This window comes from Cynocephalus volans, chromosome 9 (assembly GCF_027409185.1).
Source record: "Cynocephalus volans isolate mCynVol1 chromosome 9, mCynVol1.pri, whole genome shotgun sequence".
NCBI lineage: Eukaryota > Metazoa > Chordata > Mammalia > Dermoptera > Cynocephalidae > Cynocephalus > Cynocephalus volans.
This window is the reverse complement of record NC_084468.1, coordinates 59,816,935-59,843,370: the sequence shown is the minus strand read 5'-3', so window position 1 is coordinate 59,843,370 and position 26,436 is coordinate 59,816,935. Positions and strand designations below refer to the sequence as shown.

The following is a 26,436-nucleotide window of genomic DNA, read 5'->3' as shown; positions in this document are numbered from 1 at the left end:
GATTTAAACTACTATACTGGTTGGGTCATGTATGAGGGATCTTCTAAAAGTTCATGGAAAGATTCGTATTATCTTTTAATTTTTCTGAGTTTTTTGAAGTACCCTTGAATATACCTCTGAGTGGAGACCCCAACAATTTCTACCAGAGAAAACATTGAAACAAATTGGAACTTAATGGGACTAACTGGGAACATTGTAACATTTTTTCATGAAATGATGCATTTCAGTCCACAGATAACAAACTTAAAAAAAAGTTTGTGCTGTGTATACTTACCACTTATTTCATCTTTAATTATACTGCGACTTTTCTTTCCTATTTACTTTCCACTAGGAGGGGTAGCTGCAGAGTCAGACAAAGGTATAAAATCAGGAAAAAAAATTCTAATCCATGGATATCTTCGGAATGGTGGTGGATATCGGCCAAATGGGTATCGGTCAAGTGGGTATCGGTCAAGTGGGTATCGATAGGGAGGCACATAAATCTCCGCAGATGATTCATCGCTGTCACTGACCTGTTGAAAGAAAGAAATTAAAAAGTCTTGTTTTACGCTTTACAAAAAAGAGAAATAAAGCAGCTTTTTTTTTTTTTTTTGTAATATGTTGGTCTTCATTTTTAAGAAGAGACTTTAGAAACTCTAAAATCATTTTTTCCTTTCTGTGTATACTATGAAGAGAAATTTGATTAATTTCTGTCATTTTGGAAAATTATTTTAGAGATAAACATGTTCCTGTATCTTTGTATTCAAAGCCAATTTTTTTCAGATAACATTTCTATAACTATAAGCCTAAGATGGGAGGTGTGAAGTGTCATAAAATTTCCCCCTTTGGCCTCACATAAGGTCTTTACCCAAATCATGTGTTAGAGACAATCACTTTCCTTCTTCATATTGTTTTTTTCTTTCCTCTTTCCCTCCCCGTCATCTGTCCATATCACTACCAATTTCTGCATTCTTAATACTCTATTTATAGTTTTCCCTCAAAACCATGCTTTTTAGGTAACAGAATTTCCACAAACATAAATCTCGAAACAAGACTTTCCCTCTTCAAATTTTATTTTCTTTCCCCTTAAACATTTTTGTTAACCGTTTAAATCAAAATACTCCTTTAGTGAATTTGCCACTGGTAAGAGCATCAAAGCTGGCCCATATCTCCTAATTCTCAAGTTTTAATTATTTTTTTACCTTCTTCTGAATGGGCTTTGTAGAGCTATGCAGTCTGGAGGCATGAGCAGTTATGAGCCCTTATAAGGTGAGAGAATTCTAGTAAAAAATATTATAACTCAATTCATTTCAGAGTGATCCAAATTTCAGTCTTGGTCCCACTGTTACTTGAGATGCAGAGATGATTCCCTTTACACAGCAGATCTCAAATCCTCAAAGTCTGAACCTCTGTGAAGTACTAATAACCAAAACTCACTTGTAATCTCTCTAGAGTGTGGTATGTCTGGATAAATGAATATCTTTAACCACAGTTATGAATATATCACATGGAAAGTTTATATGTAAAGAAGAGAAAAAGTTACTCACACTTCGTTTTTCTCGTTCCTGGTCTTCAGAGACCTGCAGCTCAAACAGTGAAATTAATTCAGCTCGGGGTGATAAAAACACACAAAGAAATATATACATATTCATGAGGGAAATAATTTGACTCTACTACCTAATATTGTTTCATAGTGTCCACTTTTTAAAAATCTTGGATTTGATTGTCTAGGAAATGTTATAGAAACTATTTTCCCAAAAAGTGTTTATATGTATTTTTAAATGGCTCAAATCCACCACTGCATCAGGGCTAGATGGGACTGAATTATGCACTGAACAGTGCATTATGATTTATAATATTTAAATGTGACTATGGTTTATAATATTTTCTGGAATAGATTGTTAAAGGGGCAGGTGTTACCTATCCTTATAGAGTACAGTGTGTGGAGGGACAAAAGATCCTTAACATTCATGAATTAGAACAAAAAATGCATAAATATTTTGGAATGTACAAGTGAGTACTTACCGGGAAACCAACAGTTATTGCCAAGATGGCTGTAATCAGAAGAAGAACTTTCATCTTATTCAGAAATATTCTAGAAGTCAGCAGAAAAACAAATATTAAATTCAGAAGATTCAACTAGTACAGATCATGTAAATAATAGCTGTTTGACCTTGGGCAAGTCACTTATAATCTTAGGGCATTAATCTACTTGTTAATGAAGACTATTTTTTTTTTATGTAAACTCAAAGGTGTTTTACAATTTTATAGCTATATTACATCAATTCTTTTAAATTAAACATTCACATGTTATTTAACACTTCTCTGTACTCGGTTGTAAAAGTAAAGTTTCTGAAATAAAATAATACCACAGTTTATAGAGAGAATGTTGGTGTGGGGGTAAGCAGTTATTTACAGATCTCAGGAAGTTCAAAACAACATTCCGTGTAAAAATGTTCACAAAATTAATTTAGGTGACAGAAAAATTTGCATTGGTTCCAGGAAACACATAATAATCCATGCTGTTCAGATTAATCTATTGTTGACATTTGGGAAAGATATTTCCAAAGCATTCTATTCTATTTTAATTTCCATTATAGATTCCTTATGTTATCATACACAGTTATAATGTATCAGTTACAATATTGATAATAAATATGTAGAAAACTAAGCTAAATTAAATATTTAATCAATGATTATATTATATAATGGAGAAGACAACAAAACATAGAAACTTTTGCATTTTCTTTTAAAACATTTTCTCACTAATATAATAAGCATGTGTATATTACTTGATTTTGAACATTAATGGGAATTTTTCTTTATAGGATGTCATCATTAGTCATCAATCCTCTTTGTCATAGTGTGGATGTGGTAGATACTAGAGAGTACATAGGGGGATTTGAGAAAGGCAATGAAGTTGGAAAGGGAGATTGGTTAAGGGACTTTTCTTGAGTTGGCCTCGTATTTCAATTATTTATTCATTCATAAAGTAGTCTTGATAACTGCTGACTTGTCAGATTTTATTTTAGGCATTGGGTATATAACAGTTGAGAAAGTCCCTATTTTATGGACCTTTAATTAGCACACTCTACAGGTCAATACATTAAAAGTTTTTTGAAGATTATTTAATTTGACTTTTTACATTGAGGAAAATATCAGTTTCTCAAATCATTATCATTCTGAGATCACTTTGAGATGATTAATGAAGATTCTAGGGAGATTTCATAACCTCTTAATGTTTCCTACATGTCTATGAGACAGAAGAATGAAATGTAAAAGAGCAATGTAGCATAGTTTAGAAGTCTGTCTTTATTTTTGATCACATTGATCAAAATTCATATTAGGATTAAAGAATACCCAATGATGTAATGATTTTAATGACAGGAACTTAAAATTCCAATTAAGTTCAGAATTCTATAGGAAGATTGGCAGTAGGAAATTGAGTAGAAATTATAAACACACACACACACACACACACACACACACTTCTCACAGACACACATATACACACGCAGAGCCTGGCAGTATGGTGATTTTAAGAAAAAGTTTTGCAAACAGAAATACTCAGAATGATTGTTTAATTACTTACTAAGTTTGCAAATTCAAGCAACTCTTACATGATAGTCTCAATAATTTTAATTTTGACACTTTGCAGAAATGTGTACATATATATATATATAATATGCATCTATAAGAGATAAAATCTTAGTTTACAATGATATTTAAGACTTTTCTTACCTCAATCTTTCCACTCAACTCCTTCTCTGTGATGTTGTGAGAAATGGTGGGTGATTGGCTATTTTATATACTCAGAAGGTAATGGAATGAAGAAGTCTGTGGCTTGAAGGCCTCTCCCTGGGATCAGTTATTACTTAGTTGGATCATGACTATCACAGTGTGTTGAAATTGGGGAATAACTGACATTTACAGTTTCATGGAAACTTTGGCTGCTTGACTACCAAATGTATCCCTTTGTGGTTTTCTATTCAAATTTTGTTTGGCTTGTGCATTTGAAGCTTACCACTTCACATGATGTTGCTTCATGCTCTTTTAAAATTTTTTTTCTTTAACTTCCATAATTAAAAAATATCTTAAAGCATTCTATTGGTATTGATTATAATCTATTGGAAAGCATGTTTGGTAGTGTTGGGATTTTGAGAAAATAAAGAATCTAAAAATGTTAAAGATGGGATTAAAATCTTTTGCATGATTCTGCTTTCAGCTCTTTGCTTTTAGTGATCAGGGTTAGAGTTTCATAGGTCAATGAACCATATTTTGGAGCATCAAAGCATCTTGGTTACCTTACGGAACACTATACTCTGTTGTTCAATTAATATTCACTCAAACACTAAGGGTATAATCATCAAGTGTTGGACTAAAGACTAGAGCCCTCAAAAAAAATTTCAAGAATCATCTTATATATGCACGAATATTGTATACGCTATAGTGAAGAGTCATAAAACTTGAGCTTCTTATCACTTATTTGAGAGCTCTCAAGAGTATTGCATATTGAGTTCAATTTCCATTTTGGGTCTTATTCATAAAATCTTTGCCTAGGCCTACATCTTGGAACATTTCCTGTGTGCTTTCTTCTAGAAGTTTTATAGTTTCAGGTCTTACATTTAAGTCTTTAGTCCATTTTGAGTTGATTTTGCATATGGTGAGAGATAGTGGTCTAGCTTCATTCTTTTATATGTGGATGTTCAGTTTTCCAGCACCATTTATTGAAGAGGCTGTCCTTTCCCCAATGTACATTTTTGGTGCGTTTGTCAGAGATCAGTTGCATGTAAATATTTGGACTTATTTTTGAGTTCACTAAACTATTCCATTGATCCTTGTGTCTGTTTTTATACCAGTGCCATGCTGTTTTGGTTACTATAGCTTTGAAGTAATATTTTGAACACAAATAGTGTAATGCCTCCTGCTTTATTCTTTTTGCTCAGGATTGCTTGACTATTCGAGGTCTTTTGTTGTTCCATATGAATGTCTGGATTGTTATTCTATTTCTGTGAAGAATGTCATTGGTATTTTGATAGGGATTGTGTTGAATTTGTAGATCACTTTGGGTAGTATGACCATTTTCATAAGATTAATTCTACCAATCCATGAGCATAGAATGTCTTTCCATTTTTTTTGTGTGTCCTCTTCAATTTCTTTCATTAGTGTTTTGTAGTTTTCATTGCAGAGATCTTTTATCTCCTTGGTTAATCTATTCTTAAATATTTTATTTTTTTGGTGGTTATTGTAAATGGGATTGCTTTCTTGATTTTTTTTCCAGTTCATTGTTGATGTATAGAAGCACTACTTTTTTTTTTTTTGTATATTGATTCTGAACAGAGGTTATACAGTCCAAATTACAGTAGTGCATCAAAGTCCCTTCTCTTTATTTTATCTTTTCTAGGAATCAGTTCTCAAGAGAACTCAGGAAAATAATAATAGCTAACATTTCCTAAGGGCTGTAAGTGTTGAAGCACAAACTTAAGTGCTTTATATTATACCATTTAATCCTCCAAACAACCATGTCAAACAAGCAAGAGCAAAATACTATTATCAACACCATCCCATCTTACAGATAAAGAGAATGAGAATTAAAGAATGTTAGTAATTGGTTTAAGGTATTATAACTAGCACTCTGGTAGAGAATGTATTTAACACCAGTAATTTGGTTTCAAAACATACACTCTTAACTAGCTCTTTGTACCATCATTTTAGCAGAGGGTTAGAAAACTCAGCTGAAACTCAGAGACATTAAGCTTTATTTACCTATAAGTTAAGATTTAACCTTATCTCAGTAATTTAAAGAAAACTACGTGAATTAGAAACCTAATTTATTACACTTAGTATGTTATTGTATATTGGTTTTCATCTTGAACAATCTGGAGTCAGAACAGATTTCCCTAGAGCTAGTGATGACAGGTGTGTGTGTGTGTGTGTGTGTGTGTGTGTGTGTGTGTGTGTGTGTGTCTGTAACATACTATTTACTTCTTTACCTGAAACCTGTATTTCAATTTCTTCTAGTTATCTGAAATTGCTCTAACAAAAGTTGCCAGTTGACACTTAATTGTGAAAAACCATAAATGCTTTTCTGTTCTTGTGTTATTTCACATCTTTTGACTTAATAGTGGTGACTATTCTCATGTAGAAACCTATTTTTCTCCTTCTTGGCTCCTTAAAACCACTTTTCCCTGTTCTTTTTCTTCTGATAGCAACCTTAAGTCTTATTTGCTGATTCTTTTTCCTCAGCTTATTGTACTTGACCTTTTATCTTCTTGGTCTTAACTCGCTCTGAATAATATAATCTACTTCTGACTCCATACACTGTAATTTTAGCTAACACCATTTTCCAGTTCCCAGAATGTTTTATCCAACTGCATAATCCATTTAAACATCTGATGGCTGCTTCAAACCCATCCTACTCAAAACTGAACTTTTATTATTTTTCCCACCAAATCTGCTTCATACCTTTATTTAATCCCTCAGCTGATGGTCATCCATCACTTAGTATCCAAGCAAGAAATCGGAGACTCACCCTGTTCTTTCCTTGTGCCCTCCCTTGCACATCAAATGGTTAACATTTCCCTTCTTGTGTGTTCCTGGAATCAATCTCTTTCATATCTATTGCCAGTTTCTTAGTTTAGTTCTTCATTCTCTCCTGGACTGTTATAATATCCTCTAACTAGATTCCCTCTCACCAGCATTTTCCCTCTTCAATCCATCTTTCTCAGTAATGCTACGATGATCTTCTAAAGTGGCTTTCAAAGTTTTAAAATGGAAGCCACAGTAAAAAAACAAAAACAAAAACATTATGTTATATGTCATAACTCAGTGCATGCCCGCATGCACACACACAATTGAGATGAGGGTTTTATAAAACAATTCTTACCGTGCTACGTGAAGAACATGCTGAAATTTTCTATTCTATTTCATTTTCAGGTAAGTTCTGTTGTATTCTAATCTTTTCTATCCTTTTCCATTCTATTCTAATTTATTTCTTTTAAATTCTAGTAGTGACCCACAAAGTTTATTTCACCATAGAAAAAGATTAAAAAAGAGGCAGAATGCTAAAAATTGGTTCATCTAGATTAAATGTGACTTGTTGTTCAGTGTATTATCCCTACTAATTTGTAGGCTTAAACATTTTCAAAATCAAATATTGGGAAAAATTATTTTCTAAAACATTTTGTCCCTTATAGAATTGTAAGCTCCTTTAGGGCAAGGATGACGCATTTTCAGTTGTTAGGTGTCCAATGCCTAGCATAATGACTCCCATATCGTAGGTGATCAATACATATTTATTGTTCAAAGAATATGCATTTGACTAGTTCCTAAGAAACTGGGAAGGAATTGCTTTATGAAGTAAGTTAAAAGATAAGAGGGCTGTAATCTTGAGAGACAAAGTCTGATTTGTATTAAAAATTGAATGTTGTCATAGTGGAGTTCACTAAGCAACTGCAGGATACTTTCTGGTGCTGTGGTTGATATATAATTTTAGACTAATGGATCAAAAACTATTACTTAGTATGGCAGTGCACGACATTGTTGACCCCAGACGTAACATATGGAAAGCATTCTTTTTCAGTTATAATTTTAAAATAGTTACAATTTTCAGTAATTAAGCCTGATCCTTACACATGTGCAAATATGTATGCAAACCATGTGACAGTTGTTTTCATGCCTTTGGTGTGTAAGCTTTTCCAAGGTCTTTAAAACATTTAGTGTAAGTCAGTTGACTCTACACTATTTAATGCTATGCTGTGTACATTGCAGATAATGAGCAATTATTAGCTGAATTGAAGGAATGTTTTTCTCTTAGCCATGCATTTATCTTTTTAAGGGGAAACTTTGCTTTATCTTTCAGGGGTAATCTCCCCATTACAGATTCTTTTTTAAGAGAATCTAGGTAGGTGAGGAAGAGAAAAAAAATTCTCATTGAAAACCGTCTAGTTGTTAGCTGTACTTGAATTTGTGGTTCATTTTCAAGGTGAAGCTGTCAGCTCTGGGTTTGTGGAAGGTTTTGGTATTACTTTTCCAGGATAGTACTTTGATAGAAAAATTCAACACAAAGAAGCTATACATTTCCAAAGTTGGTATGACTTCATCATATTGAACCGGATTCAAATGGACACTTTTTGCTTTCTTGGTCTTTGGCTTTCTTTTGTGTTGGTCCACAGGCAGTCCTGATAAGCTACCAGGTTGCATAAAGCCACAGCTATATTGTTTCTGAAAGTCTAGCTACCATAAGGCAGTAGAGATAATAAAGTCTAGCATGGATACCTCGAAGCTAAATGAGGTAGGGAGAGTTATAGATGTGATATGCAGATGAGTATTTAGATTTTTAGATACTCTTCTTTATTTGTTGTAATTAAGTCAGACTCTCTGAGCCTCAATTATTTCATCTGTAAAGAGAATTCTCTGGAACAGAGAATGAAATAAAATGAAATGTATAAAAACACTTATCATGGTGTCTGACTTCATAAATGATGGTTTCAGCTGCATCAAAGCCATCATCTTAAGACACCTTTTGAGAGTAGATCAGACTTCTTCCTGCTACACAGCCTCAGTGTTCCTCAGATAATTAGGTTCTTCACCTAATTTAAAGGTATGTGAAAGCACCTTAAATAGTAATTGGAACCAGATAGGTGCTTGATACGTTAGTTGAATCTGAATATAAGCAGGGAAAATTTGAAATCAAGCAGCATCAGGTGGGAATAATTATTCTTTCTGGTTGATGATCTGGTTGTGTAACCTCCACAACCATCAAATATTGTCTAACAAACTATAATTCTGGCTGAATTTATGCAGTAGAAGCTACTTTCTTGTGTTAATATTAGCTCAAATGGCTAGAATTTAATTGATAGAAGACTGACAGTACAAAAATTATAGCTACAAAAATCTCTGTGCAGTCTTCAGCATGTGATTGTTCTTTAAAGGACAAGAGTAACTCAAGGAAGAGCAGATAGGATGTCTTGCCTGGATAGAGAGGTTGGACAGGTTTTTTCATGTGAAAGAGATTATGGATTTGTTTTGGGGGATTCACACGGCAGAAGTAAAAATTAATATATCAAGATATTAAAATACCTTCTAAAGAAAAACTTTTTAAAGATTAAAAATACTCATCTCTTCAGATATTCAAGGAGATGCTGGGTGATCACAGACTAAGATGTAGCAGAGAGGATTTTTGTGTAGCCAATGGAATTGGTTAGATGACCCATCTGTACTCTCTCTACTATAACACTTTCAGATTGAGTGTTACATAAGAATACCCACCATAAAGAACAGGGTTAACAACTAACTACTTAAAGCCTTAAATTGAAGGATTAGAATTAGTAATAGGGAAATGAGCATTGTGAGCCACATTATGGGAAGCCTTAGCAATGGATTAACTCACTATTACCTCCATAAAAGAGCAGAAATATTTTATATATTGTGGCCTACAAAGTTTGTAGACGTTTAATACATGCATACTATTTAGGCAAACAATCATCACTCTCTTCTGTGAATTGAAAATGATGAGAAATGATCTAACCTTTACCAGGCTTGCATATATATCAATACTAAGGAGGAGTTTTTTACTTTAAAAAGTTTGTGATGTCTTCCTTCTAAAATAATGGACACAGAAAAATTAATGCTTGAATTGTTTTCAAAGCCTGTCCAAACATTATGTATTCAAGTAGAAGTGAACTTAGTGGCTGTAGATTCCTGCAAAAGAATTAGAATCCTGTGTGTTAATGTTGTAGAATCTGAGTGGTTGTCAATATCCCAATATCCATGGAATACTTGGCCCCAGCTGTTAAAAAGGGTTTGCAGAGTTCTCATGCTTCCTGGGGTTAGTACCAAAGTGCCAGAGCCACAATCGGATAATCCCACGTCCACTGTACTCTTCACTGGAATGGGCCCAGCTCACACTGGCATCAAGTATGTGCTTAATAAATACTTACAGAATGAATAATTTAAGGTCTTTAAGACCTGTTTTGTACATTTTGTGCTGTTCTTTACAGTTATACTACACCATATCTTAAAACTCAAAGGCCAGCAACTGAGAAGCCCTGTATATTAACTGTCCCCACTCAGGCAATATGATTTTACTGGTATAAATTGAATTTATACCAAATTTAACTAATAATTTGATATATTTTATGTAGCTTAAATAGTAGAAATTGCCATATTCGACATATATTACAGATAGCTTATGTAGCCCATTCCAAAACTTCCCTTCCACTCTGCAAAATATATAATTTCTTTAGTTAAAGTAATGTAGATTTAAATATAAAACCACAAAAAATTAAAGGCCTCCTTTTATGTACTATCATATTATTTTTTTCTAGAATGTTCGAATAGAACCTAAATATTTTGATATAAAACATGGTTTATAGTACATGTCTGTAGGAGTATCACACAACTCTCTGTAGATAGTCTTCCTGAGGCTCCTGCTGAAAGACTTTTTCTCCTGATTCATGCTCCTCTTGCAGAAGGTAAGAAAGGGGCCTGCAGAATCATGCATCTAGGTGTGAATCAGTCCCCTCCACTTACTAGCTGATTTAACTTGGACAAGTCTTGTAATCTTTTATATTCACTCAGTTATTCAGCATTAAAATCACAACATTTTTTCCCTACTTGCCACAAAGTTTTAACAATTTTAACAAAAAATGATGCTTTCCATATGGCAGTGTGTTGATATCAAAAGTTTTGTACTTGACTTGCTAGTCTCCTACCTGATCTTTTCCATGTTCATGCTCCAGAATTTCAAGTTACTGTACCCTTATTTTTATTTTTGAATTACTGAAATATAAGGTTTCTGTATTTAACAAACTCTAAAGAATTTATATGATTAGAAAATGATCTGATAGCTTTATACTATTTAAGGTAACATTGTGAAAATGCTCATGTACTAGAAACTGACAGATGCTTTACATAAATTACTATATATATATGTACACACACACATTCACAATAGTCCTATGTGATAAACTATAAAATTATTTCTATTTTATAGATGAAGAAAAGTATCTAAGATTACAAATCTAGTAAATTGTGTAACTGGAATTCAGAATTAGTCAGATCCTAACCACAACACAAGGAACATGAAGTGAATTAGAGAAAAATCCACCTAGTGAATCATAAGGGAACTGTAGAAATTTTAAATAACTTTATAATTTTATTAAAAAGACTTTTTTGTATTAAAATAGTTACAGTCAAACTTGTTTGAACAAAAGCCTGCTATATAATAAAGATAGTCTTTTAGTTTTATATACTTTAAATAATAACTACATATTTTAAAAGATGATACATTTTATTGGGACAAGGGAAGTTCTGAAACTAGATACAAAAATATTTTTTATCATAATGGGATACCTTAGAAGGTAAATGTTAATAATTGTCTTATTTTTAAGATATATCAAATACGCAAAATTCTTAATAGAATTTGAAATGATATACAAAATGTATTGGTAATATTTTCATGTGTTATGATTTGGGGAGAATTAGTAAACAGGGCTACTCAGCTATTGACCCTTCTACTTATGCTATTAAATTATTGATGAAGACAGTAAGGTTATTTCTGAAGTAGGTTGTATTCATTAATTTATTGAGCATTTTTTGTGCTTTAATTATATGCCATGCACTATGCAAGTCACTGTATAATGATGAACAGGGAAGACATTGTCCATGCCTTCCCAGAGCTTGCAGTTTATTAGACAAATTAAACAAAAGTAACAATAGAATTTATATGTGAAATGGTTGAGGAAGTACAGTACTACAGAAACACATGAAAGATGTGTTTATCAAAAGTTGTTTTTACTAAAAGTTGTGTTTACTAAAAGTTGATTAGGCATTTGCTAAATGGCGAGGATTAGAAGCAGTGTTCCAGACAGAGGAAACATTGTGTGAAATTTCAGAGATCGGAAGTACATGTCATATTTCACAGAATACAAAGGAATTTACTTTTGCTGGAGTACAACAATCAAAGGGGTAAATGGCAGAGGTATGATAAGTGATTGTGGACCTTTTAAGCCAAGTAAAGATGTTTTTAATTTAAACAGATACTGATTGGAATTAAATGGTTTCAAGCAGAGGGGGGACATGATTAGGCTTCCATTTCTGAATGATCATTCCATGTTAGCAGAGCAAATATAGAGGTGTTGTATAGTAATCCTCCTAAGAGGTAAAGGTGACCTTCAGGAGAATAGTGACGGTGAAGATAAAGGGAAAGAAATTCAAGAGATACTTAGAGAAAACCTTCAGAATATAGACTTGCATCTTCTGGTAGTGACAAAGAGCTTATATTGAACTAAACTTTCCATTAGTAACAGTTATAAACTCTGGACAAAACATAAAAAACAATAGTTTGAAGGCATTGGACAGTGACCAAATGTAGGCAGAAACTCAAGGAAATTAGACTCTTGTGAGAAGGGTGAAATCCATATTTGTTTGACTTTTCCTTTATAGGCATTCCCCATCTGCAGGATATTGAGACAGTTAGATCTCAGTAAGGAAATCATAGTCATATTAGCCTGAGGCATTGGGGGGGGGGTATTTGGGGATGCCAGAGGAGTACAGTCCCCAATAGGAGGAATCCTCTGAGGTGGGAGCCTTAAAATCTGTGTGTATACTCCCACCAAATCCTTGGCTGACCCTTGAAATATGCATGTGCAAGGCAAGATATTAAAGATCTCAGGAGAAAACAATAGCTGGAAGACTGAAAAAGGTGAACAGAAATTTCAGCCTTTTTTTTTCCTTGCCGTGGAGACTGAGTTAGGAGTTAGAGTCCCACCAGCTTAGAGGAATTTGATAAACACTCCAGAGTTTCTACCGAAACACCAGAAAGGCAACCCCATAGGTATAAAGACCATGCTGATAGGACTGAGTTTTGCCCTTAGCACTAAAGCAAACGTGAAATAAATATATGAATAAACAAAACAAAACAAAATAGGCCTCTACAATATCAATGCAATCAATACAACATTCTTTGGAGGAAAATGACAGAATTCAGAGTTTCTATCATTTACAAAGTCACCACACGGTATATTTTTTTATATTTTTTATTAAAAAATAACCCCCCCCCCAAAAAAAAACCCCAAAACTAGATATGTGAAAGAAACAGGGGAATGTGACCTCATACTCAAAAGTAAAACCAGTCAGTAGAAGCAGATCCACAGAAATCTAAATATTGAAATCAGCAGATAAAAACCTTAAAATTACTAGGATAAAATGTTAAAGGATTGAAAGGAATATGATTAATATATTTGAGGGAAGGGCTTAGGAAACTTCTGTAGAGATAAGAAAACTATTAAAAAATCAAATGAAAATCATAGAATTAAAAATTTTTAAATCTGAAATAAAATATTCATTAGATGATATTAACAGTAGAAGCAGATTGGATACAATAGAAGAAAGGATCACTGAATCTGAAGGTCAAAGGAAATTTTTCAAACTAAAGTACTAAAGGCTCAGTGACCTAAGGAATAGTATCAAATAATCTAATATACATGTAATTGGAGTTGTAGAAAGAAAGGAGAGAAAATGGACAGAAAAATAATCAAAGAAATACTGAGCAAAGTTCTCCAAATTTAATGAGAAACCAACACAAAGATCCAGGAACCTCATTGCACACCAAATAGGATTCATACTAAGATAATTATGACTAAGTCTATTAGAGTCAAACTACTGAAAAGCAAAGATACAGAGAAAGTATCAAAAGCAGCTCTTAAAAAAAAGGACACATTGCATATAAGGGAACATCAATATGAATAATAGCTGGCTTTCCATTCGAACCAAAGGAAGCCTGAAGATGTGTAATAACGTCTTTAAAGCATGAAAAGAAAAATCTGCAAACTTCGAATTCTATATACAAGAAAAATAATATACAAGAATGTGGTCATAATAAATGCATTTTGGGGCAAATAAAAACTGAAGGAATTCACAGCAATGAGATACAAACTAAATAAATTTTTGAGAAATTTCTTGAGATTAAAGGAAAATTATATCAGATGAAAACTCATGTCTGTAGGAAGGAAGGAAGAGCACTGCAATTGGTAAATATGTGAGTAAATATAATGTTTTTCTTTTCTTAAATTCTTTAAAAGTTAATTGGCATATGTGAGAAGTAGTAACCTTCAAAAAAGAGGACTCACAAATGACCAATAAGCATAGAAAAAAATATGACACAATTAGTGATTGGGCAAATGCAAATTCAAACCATGAGTTGCCTATTTACACTTATTAAAATAGCTAACATTAAAAATGACAGAGAATTCTGAGCTATTTAATATATTAGACCACAAGTATAATGAGATATAGGTCTAGGAGTCAGTGATTATTTATAAATGCTAGTAAAGTCACAATAGAAAGGTTCATGCAGCAGTTTTTGAGAGAGAGAAGAAAAGAGGTCTGGGGTCAAACTGTGACGATTAACTTTTAAGGGATGTGTGGCAGAAGAGAAACTCACGAAAAAGATTAAGAAAAAACCAGACAATTCTAATTGTGGGTCAGAAAGTGGAGGAAATGAAATTCCTATACATTGCTGATCAGAATATAAGATGTTATGGCCACATTAGAAAACTATTTAGCAATCTCTTATAGCATATACTTATCCTATGAGTTAGATCCACTTCTTGGTATTCATTCAAGAGATATGAAAATAAATGTTTAAAAAATGAGATATACAAGAATGTTCATAGCAGCTTTATTCCTAATGGTCAATAATTAGAATGGATAAAGAAACTGATACGTATTCATACAATATACCACTTCAGCAATAAGTGGATGAATCACGAAAGCATTATGTTGAGTAAAAGAAGCCAAGCACAAGAGAATGTATAGTGTATGATTTAATTTATATCAAGTTCCAGAACAGGCAAAATTAATATATGACCTAAAGAAAGAAAAGTAGCTGCTTCTCATGAGAAAGGGGAGACTAGACTGGCTAGAAAAGAACTGGAAAGAACTTCATCGGAGTGTTGGAGATGTTCTGTATCTTGATGGAGTGGTAGATACAAGGTATACATTTATTGAGCCACAAACTTAAAATAAATTCATATGAAAGTTTTATTACGCTATAATGATAGATTGGATATAGATGTAATGTTGGGGGTGAGGTCGTGCATGGATTCTATGTTTCTCTTTTACAATGTGTTTAGATAGGAAGCATTCAGTGGGGAAGGATTGGTAGGGGAAGTTTTGAGGATTACCAAACATAAATAAAGATGATTTTAGAGAAATTATTCTATATTGAACTTTTCTGGTTAAACCTGTTCAAAATCTAACAGCTTTTTTTGCTTTGCCTTTCTCTTACTGAGCTGGAAGGAGGAAATTGGGATGCCAGGGCTAAAACAAACAAAAATAGTAGTTCTTTGCATGCATTGTGCTGATGTTTCTCTAAGCTTCACACCCTTGTTTTCCTAACTTTAACAAAAACGATAAAATTTAAAGCTTCTTTTTAAATTATTTTGAAAATGTGGATTATCTCTTTGATAATAATTATAGTATTTAGGTATTCAAACATGTTTATTGCAGATGAATACCTAAACAAAGCTTAACATCTTCTTGTAACGGGTTGGGTACTGGACAGTCAAAGATTAGACAACTCATTTTCAAGTTTGAATCACTCAATTTGATCAGTTAAACTATCCAGAGAAACAAGGTCCTCTCAATATTGCTTGGAATAAAAAAATAAATTCAGCATGTTTAGTTTAACTTTAATGTTTTCATCAAAATATTTATTCTTTAATTAACTTCTTAATATTTATAACTGCATTATGTTATCTAGGTAGTACTTATCCACTTTACACTCATATATCTAACGTTGCATTTATGTAATCCCTATATGTATTAGTCAGTGTTCTCCAGAGAAACAGAACCAATAAGATACATATGGATATATAGAAAGAGATTTATTATGAGGAATTTGCTCGCAAGATTATGGAGACTGGGTCCCATGATCTGCCATATGCAAGCTGGAGGCCCAGGACAGCCAGTGGTGTAGTTAGTGCCAGTCCACACCTGAAGTTAGCACCAGTCCCAGTGTGAAGGCCCAAGGTCCAGGAGCTCTGATAATTGAGGGCAGGAGAAGATGGATGCCCCAGTTCAAATGGAGAGAGCAAATTTGCCCTTCTTCCACCTTTTTGTTGTATTTAGGCTCCCAATAGATTGGATAATAACCACCCACATTGGTGATAGTAATCTTCTTTACTCAGTCTATTGATTCAATTGCTAAAACAAGTACCTTCCAGAAACACCCTCACAGACACAGCCAGAAATAATGTTTTACCAGCTATCTAGTCATCCCTTAGCTCAGCCAGGCTGACACATAAAATTAACCATCATACCCAATTTTTCAAAGTATTTATTATTATATTCCTTAATATTGCCAGACTCTTGAGTTGATTCTAGCTTGATAATTAGTTTAACAGTTTTTCCTGAGATCTCCACTGGCCTCTCTTGAATGGAATAGTCATGCTATGTTCATTTTTCTTCTTTAGTCTCTGGTCGCCCCCTTTATCTTCTTTCTTAAAGAGAAAAGTTGAGTACTCGCCATGTTCCAGAAGTATTCAAACAGCTTAGTATGCATTACCTCAGGTACTTTTTTCAATGATCCCATGATCTGTTGGAATTTAAACTTTATGTTCTTACATGTCTAATACTACATTTATATAATCCCCATAGGTATTAGTCAGTGTTCCTGTAGCTGCTGAGCATCTGAGTTTTATCAGACGTCTTGGTGTTTGGCTTCCTATGCCATGTCCAGTATTAAGAGACCAGTAAATTACCCAGAATTACATTCATTCAACACCTTAACTTAAGGAAAAAGGACACAAAATAAAATGAAGGTAGAGCTGGTGAGCATTGGGTTACTCTTCTATAAGGACGAGTAGCAGATTCCAGGGTCATAATGCTACTAAATGCTGAATGGGTAAGATTCCAGAAATTGTGCTCAACGTTAAAGCCTAGAATACTCACCAAATTTGTTTGAAACCATTTAATACATGTTCACTCTCTCGCTCACTCACTCACTTATTTTTTCTTTCATGCGCACAATCACACACATGAATACACACCTACATACAAATATGTAATGTATATTGAATGCCAATTTTCCTGTTTGCTCAGAATTTCAGCTGACGGTCCAAAGCTGTCCAAAGTACTGTCATATTCACATGTAAAAGGAGGAACATTAACATTTTCTGAGTACTTTGTATGAACCAGGTATCTTACATGTGTTATTTCATATGATCCTTTCAGAAATCTAAATAGTATTGTTATCTCCAATTTACACTTGAGAAAACTGACAGATAGGTTAAGTGACTTGCTGAAGGTTCAAAGCCAGACTCAAAGCCAGATCTGATGAAATCCAGAATCTATACCTTACTCTATATGGGATGCTGCTTCCCAAAACAAGTATACATTTGTGTGGGGATCTATTCTTTTGGTTGAGGACTGACATCTCTGCATATAGCTATGTCTTATTGGGACCATGTACTTCACGATATTTGCCTCCAGATAATTTTGATTTTCATGGGGAGTGCGCCAGAAGGAAGCTAACTGAATGTGTCTGGGGGAAATAAGAATATGTCAAAGCTAAGTACATGTTTTAGTTAATCAGTCCCAATCACTACACTCATCATAAATCCAATGACGGTATATCTTTATCCTCAAGGATGATACCATTTTCCAGACTCATCCTTTATTAATGCAGTTATCCAATTGATTCAATAATATTAGCTTTATTCTCAGTGTTGTTACATTCCAGATTATATAGCGATAAAATATTTTAAAAGAAACATAATTTTGTAAAAATAGAACTCATTACATGATTGAATTATTTTTCTATGACATATTTAAAGAGTGTAATGCCATTTATAAGTAAAAACGAAGTCAGGAGAGGAGCCAAGATATTTTGTATATTTCAGCGAACTAATATAAACATTCAGGAAGCAAATAACCTAAAATAATATCCAAAGCACTGCCACATCTTTTTATCTGAAAAATAAGATAGAAGAGCATTTCAATACCATTAGACTGTTTTGTGTAAATTTTCTCGATATTTTATAAATTGAGATATAATAGATATAATATAAATTATTATATAAATCTAGATATAATATAAATTTTATATTAGAGAAATAGACAGTTCATTTGCACTGGCGTTGATTCTACATAGAGTGAAGGCTACACTGTACTGAACTACTTTAGTATTTATGTTAAATAACTTGAATTAACTTGCATTGTACAAAATAGTATATTAACAAGGAGACTTTTCTAAAGCAATTAGCATTGCTTTACTATTCACTCCTGATCGTGTTTTTATAAACTTTTCTTATCTGAAGAATGCTAAGAATTCATTTTCGTAAGAGTAGGGTCAGAAGAGACTCATAGGCAGCAGGGAGGAGATTTCAAAAACCTTTGTCTTTTAGTTTGCCCTTCAGGGCAAACTGTTTGCTTTTTTAGTGTATGTTTTTACTTTTTGGTGCCATTCCCAGACTGCTCTTCTATCAAATTCCCACTGTAGCCTCACAGCCAACCAAGCCAATTAAGACAAGTAATTAATCAAGGTTATGTTTGAATAAAAGTCATGGAATTTGAAATTTTCTCATCATTGTGTAAATGCTTTATCATTTTGAAATTTTGTTTTATTCCAAACTTATACAGATATTTTGGCATTGTTACAATGCTTAGCTTGCAAAGTGAAATGAGAATTTGGGAGAACTGATTCTGTGTAGAGTGTCTATAGAATGTCTTTTATATAGACCTAGTATATTTAGCATTTGTGTTGTAAGAGCTTACACCAAACTTATGGTATAGGCAGACATGATTCTGAAAATTTAATTTTGATTTTTAAAAATTGTTGAAGTCTCATAGATAATAACTTTGTATGTAGATATAAGCATTAACTTGTTTTTCATAATCATATTGGTAAGAACTCTTCATTAGTTCCTTTGACAACTTTTTTCTTTTCTCTTTTCATTTAGGAATTGTCATGGCACCTAATGCATGACTTTTGGCAAATACCTACCAAAAACTCTGAATGACTGGGACAACATCTTATGGTTCGCTTAAGCTATCAGTCTTGGCCTAGTGAGAAAAGGACATTTATAAGAATCTCTTATTAAATTAAAATTAAGTTATATTCTGATTAATTAATTATCAAAAATAATTATTGGCCACCTTATTCAGGACTGAAACCATGTACTCTACTATATCGTTAGTTGTCTTATTTCTATGATTAAGTCCTATGAATTAAGCACTAATTTTACTTCTATATTTTTCGTTAGACAACAATTTCTTACATAAAATGAATTTTTGATTACTATACCTTCTTTTCTGGGAGCTCTGGGGTAATAGTTGGGTCTATAGCAGTAGTGAAAAAATTGGTTGTGCTGGGTTTTGGTGAAGTTGAAGGCATGGAAACTCCTGCACTGTCATGCCTAAAGTTTATTACTTCCTTTTGCAAATATGGTATCACTCCTCCTGCTGGCTATAGAGAATGAGAATGAAAACGAAGTGATTATAGGTTCAAGTAGAAGGCCAAAACTGGCAAGAAAATAAAGCAGCAGGATTGAGATGCAAAGCAAGCATTATATTCAAGAGGTTAAGTACCTTTATTAGAATTTTAGATCATAAGCTATTTTTTAGAAACACTATGAATATATACCAGTAAACATGATTGTATCTTAGTACTTGTTTTTAAAGAATGATACATAGAAGAGTACTTGGTATAGAGTGCTAAAAATATTTGATGAATTGAGTGAACAGAATCTTGAGTGGCAAAAGATTATGAGAGGGAAGGAGCAATAATTGTTGAAGGAATCGTAAAAAAGTTAACATTAAAATAAACTTTAGGGCCGAGCCCGTGGCGCACTTGGGAGAGTGCGGCGCTGGGAGCGCAGCGACGCTCCAGCCGCTGGTTCGGATCCTATATGGGAATGGCCGGTGCACTCACTGGCTGAGTGCCGGTCACGAAAAAGACAAAAAAACCAAAAACAAACAAACAAAAAACTTTAATGCGAGAGCCTGTAAGTTGCCAGTTGTTGATTTCCAGTAGCTAGCACAGTGTTGTAAGTAACCTTACCATCACAGCGGTTTCAGGAGCTGTGCCTAAGAGAGGATAAAAGGCAAGTTGCTGCTGTCCTCCGGGTGTAAGCTAAAAAAACAGAAAGTTTAAAAAAGTCAAAATTAGTAACATATAAAAACATGCTCTGTTGCCACCCAGAGCAGTTAAACACTCCCCAACTTTTTTTTTATTGGTTATGAATATTCATGAGATACAAAGCTGATTGTCACCCCTCGTGCCCAAGATGTGAAGGCCAGATCCCAACTTCTTAAATTATTTTCTTAAAAAAAGAAATAATGGTTTAGATTTGAGAAAGAAAAACGCAATTCCTGATATCAGAGAACTGGCTTGACACCAAGCTCTGCTTCGGTTCTGGAAAGTCTGCTTCCTAATATCCCCTGGTGGGCCCTGGTGCTCTCTTGTTGATAAACAAATCTTTAGAACATCAACATCAGACAAGGTTGTCTCTGAGCTTGATGAAATTAAAACAAACAAGACAACTTTATAATCTTGTCTGAAGCTAGGTCACTGTGCAAGTGACAAAAATACCAAGCATCCTCACATTCTGGCTAATACCAGTAACTGTGCTTCTTTACCAATTACAGCCTTTGCCTTGCCCCGTTATCCTTGCCTTCTAGGTATCCATAAGATACTAAATCACAGAACTACCCCCATTTCTTAAGAAAAACCACTCTAGAGTGAACCAACACTTTCTTGAACTCTCCCCAAATCACCTAACACAAGCCTCAGTCCTAGGAGACGTTATTTTAATACCTTCCTATTAAAACACCCCACATTTCCCACGTGTGTGTTCTTCTCTTTGTAGTGAGTTGATAAATCCAAGTTTATTCATTTAGAGGTGTGCTATTGGTGCTCATTGGATGAAGGGCATTTATAGATTTAATAGACAATAAAGCAAATGGTTTCAAGGAATTTTTTTTTTTTAATGAAAATTGTGCATTTACTGACAGGTTGTGCTTGTTGTGCAATGCATCAATACTGAGTGTAGAAGGTTATCTGTCAGATTTTTGAAAAATATATTAGACATACTCTGATGATTTTTGTCATGTTTGTGATAAATGATTACTTAAAAATTTACTTGTATATCTTAGTATGTTAATTAAATGCTTTTTAAAAAGTTCATATATTCCAGGTGGTAAAAGTAAAAACTAATTATTGTTAAATTACCAAGAATCTTTTTAATATATAATTTCTAGAATAAAACTCTCATTTTAAAGTAACATGACTTAATTAGACTTATTATACCTTTTACTTAAAGAATAATTTTTAGCAAGCTTTAGAATAGCAATTAAACTATTAAAAAAGACATTTCCACTCTAACTAAAAGAACAGTAGCTATGTTTGAGCCACCTGAACTTACATTAGAATTCTAAAAATTTATTGTAAGTTCACAAAGTTCAATGTAACAGTATCAAATTGTTTCTCAAGGTCTGGTGATCACAGGTATCTTATATCAAGGTAGCTATTATTTTTTGTTTTTTATTATTTTTTACTAGTAATTATATATGTATATGTACTCACATATATACATACATATATATCTGTATTTGTGTGTGTGTGTATATATACACACACTTACAAATGCATATAAATGGATGCTGGTAGATTTTAAAAGTGAGAAGCCTTCTTTTTCCAAGATGATCCAGCTTTTGGCCTCTGATTTTATTGGAATCCACTCACTGACTTCACTCTTTAAAATCCAGCCTTGGAGCATTAACGAATTGGTCTACACAAGTGATACACAGGAGAGAGCCCTGTATGCTCTTATGCCTACCAGTTCAAGCTGTTGCGTATTTGCATTAAGTTTACTCAGATGCTCTTTTCTCTGGGAATTTCCCTTGAAATTTTACTTGAAATTTTCTCTATTCTCAGGTGGAACTAGTCAAATTAAAATCAAACATTCGCAGTACCTGCTCTTCAAATGGCTGCTGCCCTGTTTGTTGAGGTGACCATGTGACTGTTTGCTGAAGTTGTTCCAAGGGTAGGACCATGTAAACTGGATAGTATTGAGGCATCTATTTGAAACAGAAAAGTATACAAGAGATTTCATTATATCAGCATAGGCCTTACTTTTTATCTTCTGATGTCAATATTACATTAAAGCTGTTTTATATCTGGCAGTTTTACATTATTAATTATAAAGAAAAGAATGGATAAAGCAGAGTTTCCCAAACTTTACAAACAGCTTGCATCCCACATCATACTGGACTTTGTTTTTGAGATTTTTGGGGCAGACGCGTTTAGGAAATAGTAGGGTCAACCAAAGAAAAGAGGCTTTTTTTCTTCAAAGGACACCTTGGAAACTTTATATGCAAATTACTTTGCAAATACATACGAGGAGGATGGCCTGTGTAGCATTTTTCCTGTATTTTTGAGAATCATCATTCTGCAGGACATGGTATTAAAAGTTCTGCCATAATGAATGAAAAAAAGACACTCATTCTTTTCACGTGATTAAAAATTTTAACAATTGTTGTTTAATTAAAATAATCTGCGTGCACTTTAGAGTATTAAGAAAATCCAGAAATAGACAAATAACAAATAAAATCACCTGCAATTTCACCACCCAAATTATCATGTATTGGCTTCCACTTATATGTCCCTGTGTGTTTATTATGTGCATATGTGTTTATAGAAAATTGGGATCATAGTACATAAAACAGTTTTGTATGCTGTTTTGTTTATTTGCATCAAGTAAGAGACTATATTAGACATGAGAGTTAAAAACAACACGAGCTATGGTTCAAGAAGGAGTATATTTTGTATGTAGTTCTTAATCCTGACTGAGGATCAAAATCCCTATTGGGTATTTTAGAAGAAAATCATATTTATCATGTACTCATGGGGTTTTGATTCATTAGGCCTGGGTTATGTATTTGTAATTTTCAAAATTACCACCAGAGGTTCTGATGTAAAGCGAGGGTGGAGAGTCACTGGTTTAGTGGTTAAAGGGTGGAGAATAACATTGCAACTCAGTTATTTACTTTTATCGGGATTGACAATTTAATCTCATGAATACTAAGTTTCCTGATCCTTAAAATGAATTATCCTTGTCATGTATCTAACTCTCTGAATGCTTACAGCATTGAATGAGATAATGTCTAAAAGCAACTCTTGTTTTGTAATGGGAGTAGGGATGGGAAAAAATTAAATAATTATGATTACAGTAGAGCCAAGTGGTATAACATTTTATGAAAAGATCGATACTCTGATGGTGCCCTGTTTCTTTGAATTTAGGATATTATAGAATTAATTATCCTTATATTGATACGGGTTTCCATATCAATAATGATTCTACTAGCTTGCTTTCATTTTTTAAGATTATCTTATTTAACAAAAATCACTTCCATTTGATTGTAATATAGAATTAAATTGAAAATATTCAAGAACCTGTAAATACTTTTAGCATAATTTCATTCATAACTACCAAATAATGTGGAGAAGTGTTTCTTATCTCTGCATTGTATCATGTATTATCTGTTCAATGCATCTCCCTCCGAAACAAAATTTATGGTTGGGAAAACTCAGCCCATGATATTTCTTTTGAGTTGCTCCCAAATGTCAGCACCTAGGGTTTAGTGAGTTTCACTACACCGAACATAGCAATGCCCTGGAAATTCAGGGGTCCTGGAGACTTTCTTTAGCTTCCTATTCTCAAGGAGCTGGTAAGTGGGACCAACATCAACAGACTAATGCCAGCCTAGAAATGGTGTTTTTTGGACAGTGGTATCATTGTGTGGGTTTTTATATTCCTGCTATGGGAGAGTTAGAAATATAAAAGAAAGCAATCTGGAGAGTGTATGCAGTTCTCTCTCTCTATGAGCGGTAGTATTTTATTCATTTACCTGTGTTTGCTCTTGAGGCATTTTGACATAAGGCATCACCTGTCAGAAAAAGAATTACATTAAAAAATACCTGACTTTGTTATTTAAAATTCCTGAGCTGCTTTTCATAGATCGAGCTTTACAAGGGGTCTTTGAAAATTTCATGGAAAGATTCATATTATATTTTAATTCTGTTTTTCCACAAACTTTTTGAAATACCCTCATAAATTTATCATTTTTATTAGTAAACTTCCACAACAGAAGGTCATCTATTATATGAAGTATCGTTGACATAAATTGTCTTTTTTTTTTCAAGATGAATTTTTCCTAATTATCTTATTCCAGACTTGTTTTAACTCTTTTGATTTATGGCCATATCCTAGGCTAGCTGATTTGAAGGTATTTTTCATGTTAGACATCAGAAAATATAAGCAAGTAGTTTCAGTGATGGTAGAAATATATTATGAGAAAACATTTTTGTTCAATAACTCTTGTCTTATTTCAAAGCTGATTCATATTCATTTTCATATTCAATGTGCAGTTATCTCTTCTCAGGACAAGATGGAAGAGGCCTGACTTACATGATTAGGGCCCTGTTGTGTCTGCAGTGGTGATTGAGGCTGTGAAGGGTCCAGTTGGCCTGCCTGGGCTCCTTGGGCAAAACTGACCTGTCCTGGGAAAGGTATATAATTTGGGAGCAATCGGGCAAACTGGTCTACAGTTGACAAAGCGAACTGGGAGAGTCCAGGAGTTTGAGCCCGCTGCTGCTGTTGCACAATCCGAGAGAAAGGAGGAATCCATGAATTAAATGCGTCCTGGAAGGACACAAAAGAAAGAAAGAAAGCAATTCTCCTTCACATCAGAAATAATTTAAAATCAGTCTTGAGCAAGAAAAAGACAAAATGTAAGCAATTCCTATATTTCTGGTGCTGCATTATTAAAAAAAACCCAGAATCTTGACTACTTATGAGCCTTGCAAATAGTATGAAACGATGCTAAATTCCAATGGTCATAAGAAATATGAAGAAAAATGAGGTTGATAAAAGAGCACAATTTCCACCGTTGCCAGACTGGTTTCAAATCTTGCTTTTCCCCCACCCCCTAAACTGGCTAGTTGAACATGGCTTTGCATAAAAGTTAATTTAACTATCTCATAATTGTGAGAATTAGTGTCTGGCATATATCAAGTTCTCAACAAACAAATGATAATCAGATTATACTTTTTACATTAATCTTCAAACAAATGGTCATTAGAATATTTAGAACAAATTTACAACTGTAAAAATTAAGATTTCAGGGGCCGAGCCCGTGGCGCACTTGGTAGAGTGCTGCGCTGGCAGCGCGGCGATGCTCCCGCCGCGGGTTCGGATCCTATATAGGACTGACCGGTGCACTCACTGGCTGAGTGCCGGTCACGGAAAAAAAAAAAAAAAAAAAGATTTCAGAAATGGAATCAGGAAGAATTTTGTTCTTATACAAAATACCATAAGAAATGAGCAGTGGAAAAATGTTCTTCTTAAAGTAATTATTGAAGGTGAAGTACCTGAAGCTGTAGTGGCAAGAGCCGAGCATTATTAAGATTCAGAAGTAACTAGAAAAGATAATATGAAAACAAGATTACAACACATGCTAAAATGATTAAGAACAATGTTTACTACAAACATAGCACAAGTCAGAGCTGGTTGATCAGTTTCCTGTTAGAAATGAGACATTTTCTCACTAAGCTTGCACTGAATTATAGTGATTAGAGGTTAGAATTGAAAACAAGGTTGGGATTTATCAATGTCTCCCCTGCTGTGTATTGCATAACTTTAGCCCATTCCTGTGGTTTAGTCAGTCATTTTATGCTTTTAAACAACTATATACACCTGTATTAGGTGTTAGTAGACAAAAAGACATAGAAAATACTATGTTTGCCTTTGAAAAATTTACAATTAAGTCAGGCAAAATAATATTCTAAAAGTAACCTGGTATACAAAACAAATGTGAACCTTGGAAATGCGTTTGGATATGCATAAAAAAGCTAGTGGACAGGATGCAGGATAAATCAAGTGCAGGTACTTATCTCTTTCCACTCGGTTCCCATGAAAAAAAATGGAGGAGATCGTTTTAATTATTTAAACTAACCTCATTGCTGTTGCTTGCAGACATAAGGTGTTGTGGAATAAGCTAAAAACAAAAAAGAAAAAAGAAACAGAATGGTAAGAGAAGGGACTGATATGTTTTGCATGATGAGATCAGTAGTACCATGAAATCACTTACTGGGGCTGATAATGTGGCTCCCAGGAATCCAAGAAGAATTATAATTTTCATTTTCAGATGATATACCTAGAAAATAAGCTGTGATACTTAGCTTTGAAAGTACTCTCTACTTAGAAATCATGACAAAAAAATAGTTGATATTGTTCAATCAGAGTAGTAGTTGAGTAAATTCTATAGTATTTACTTATATTTTAAGATTTAAAATTTAAAAAGTTATATTTATAAATCTCTGTAACAGAACTCATTTTTTTTTTCTCTCAGAGCAGCTGTTTATAAAATCCAAAATTGTTTGCTAGTTCTTTT

The 26,436-nt window shown here is 33.5% G+C and overlaps 1 protein-coding gene across 1 annotated transcript; it reads right to left on the bottom strand.

Moving 5' to 3' along the window:
- Positions 1–317: 317 nt before the first annotated feature.
- On the bottom strand, positions 318–26,184 carry LOC134385718 (odontogenic ameloblast-associated protein-like). The gene is given in 10 exon segments (XM_063107446.1): positions 318–512; positions 19,289–19,450; positions 20,045–20,116; positions 20,996–21,043; positions 21,958–22,062; positions 23,893–23,931; positions 24,453–24,686; positions 25,415–25,462; positions 25,999–26,040; positions 26,134–26,184. Coding segments are annotated over 10 exon segments (996 nt in total).
- Between the last annotated feature and the right edge of the window lie 252 nt (positions 26,185–26,436).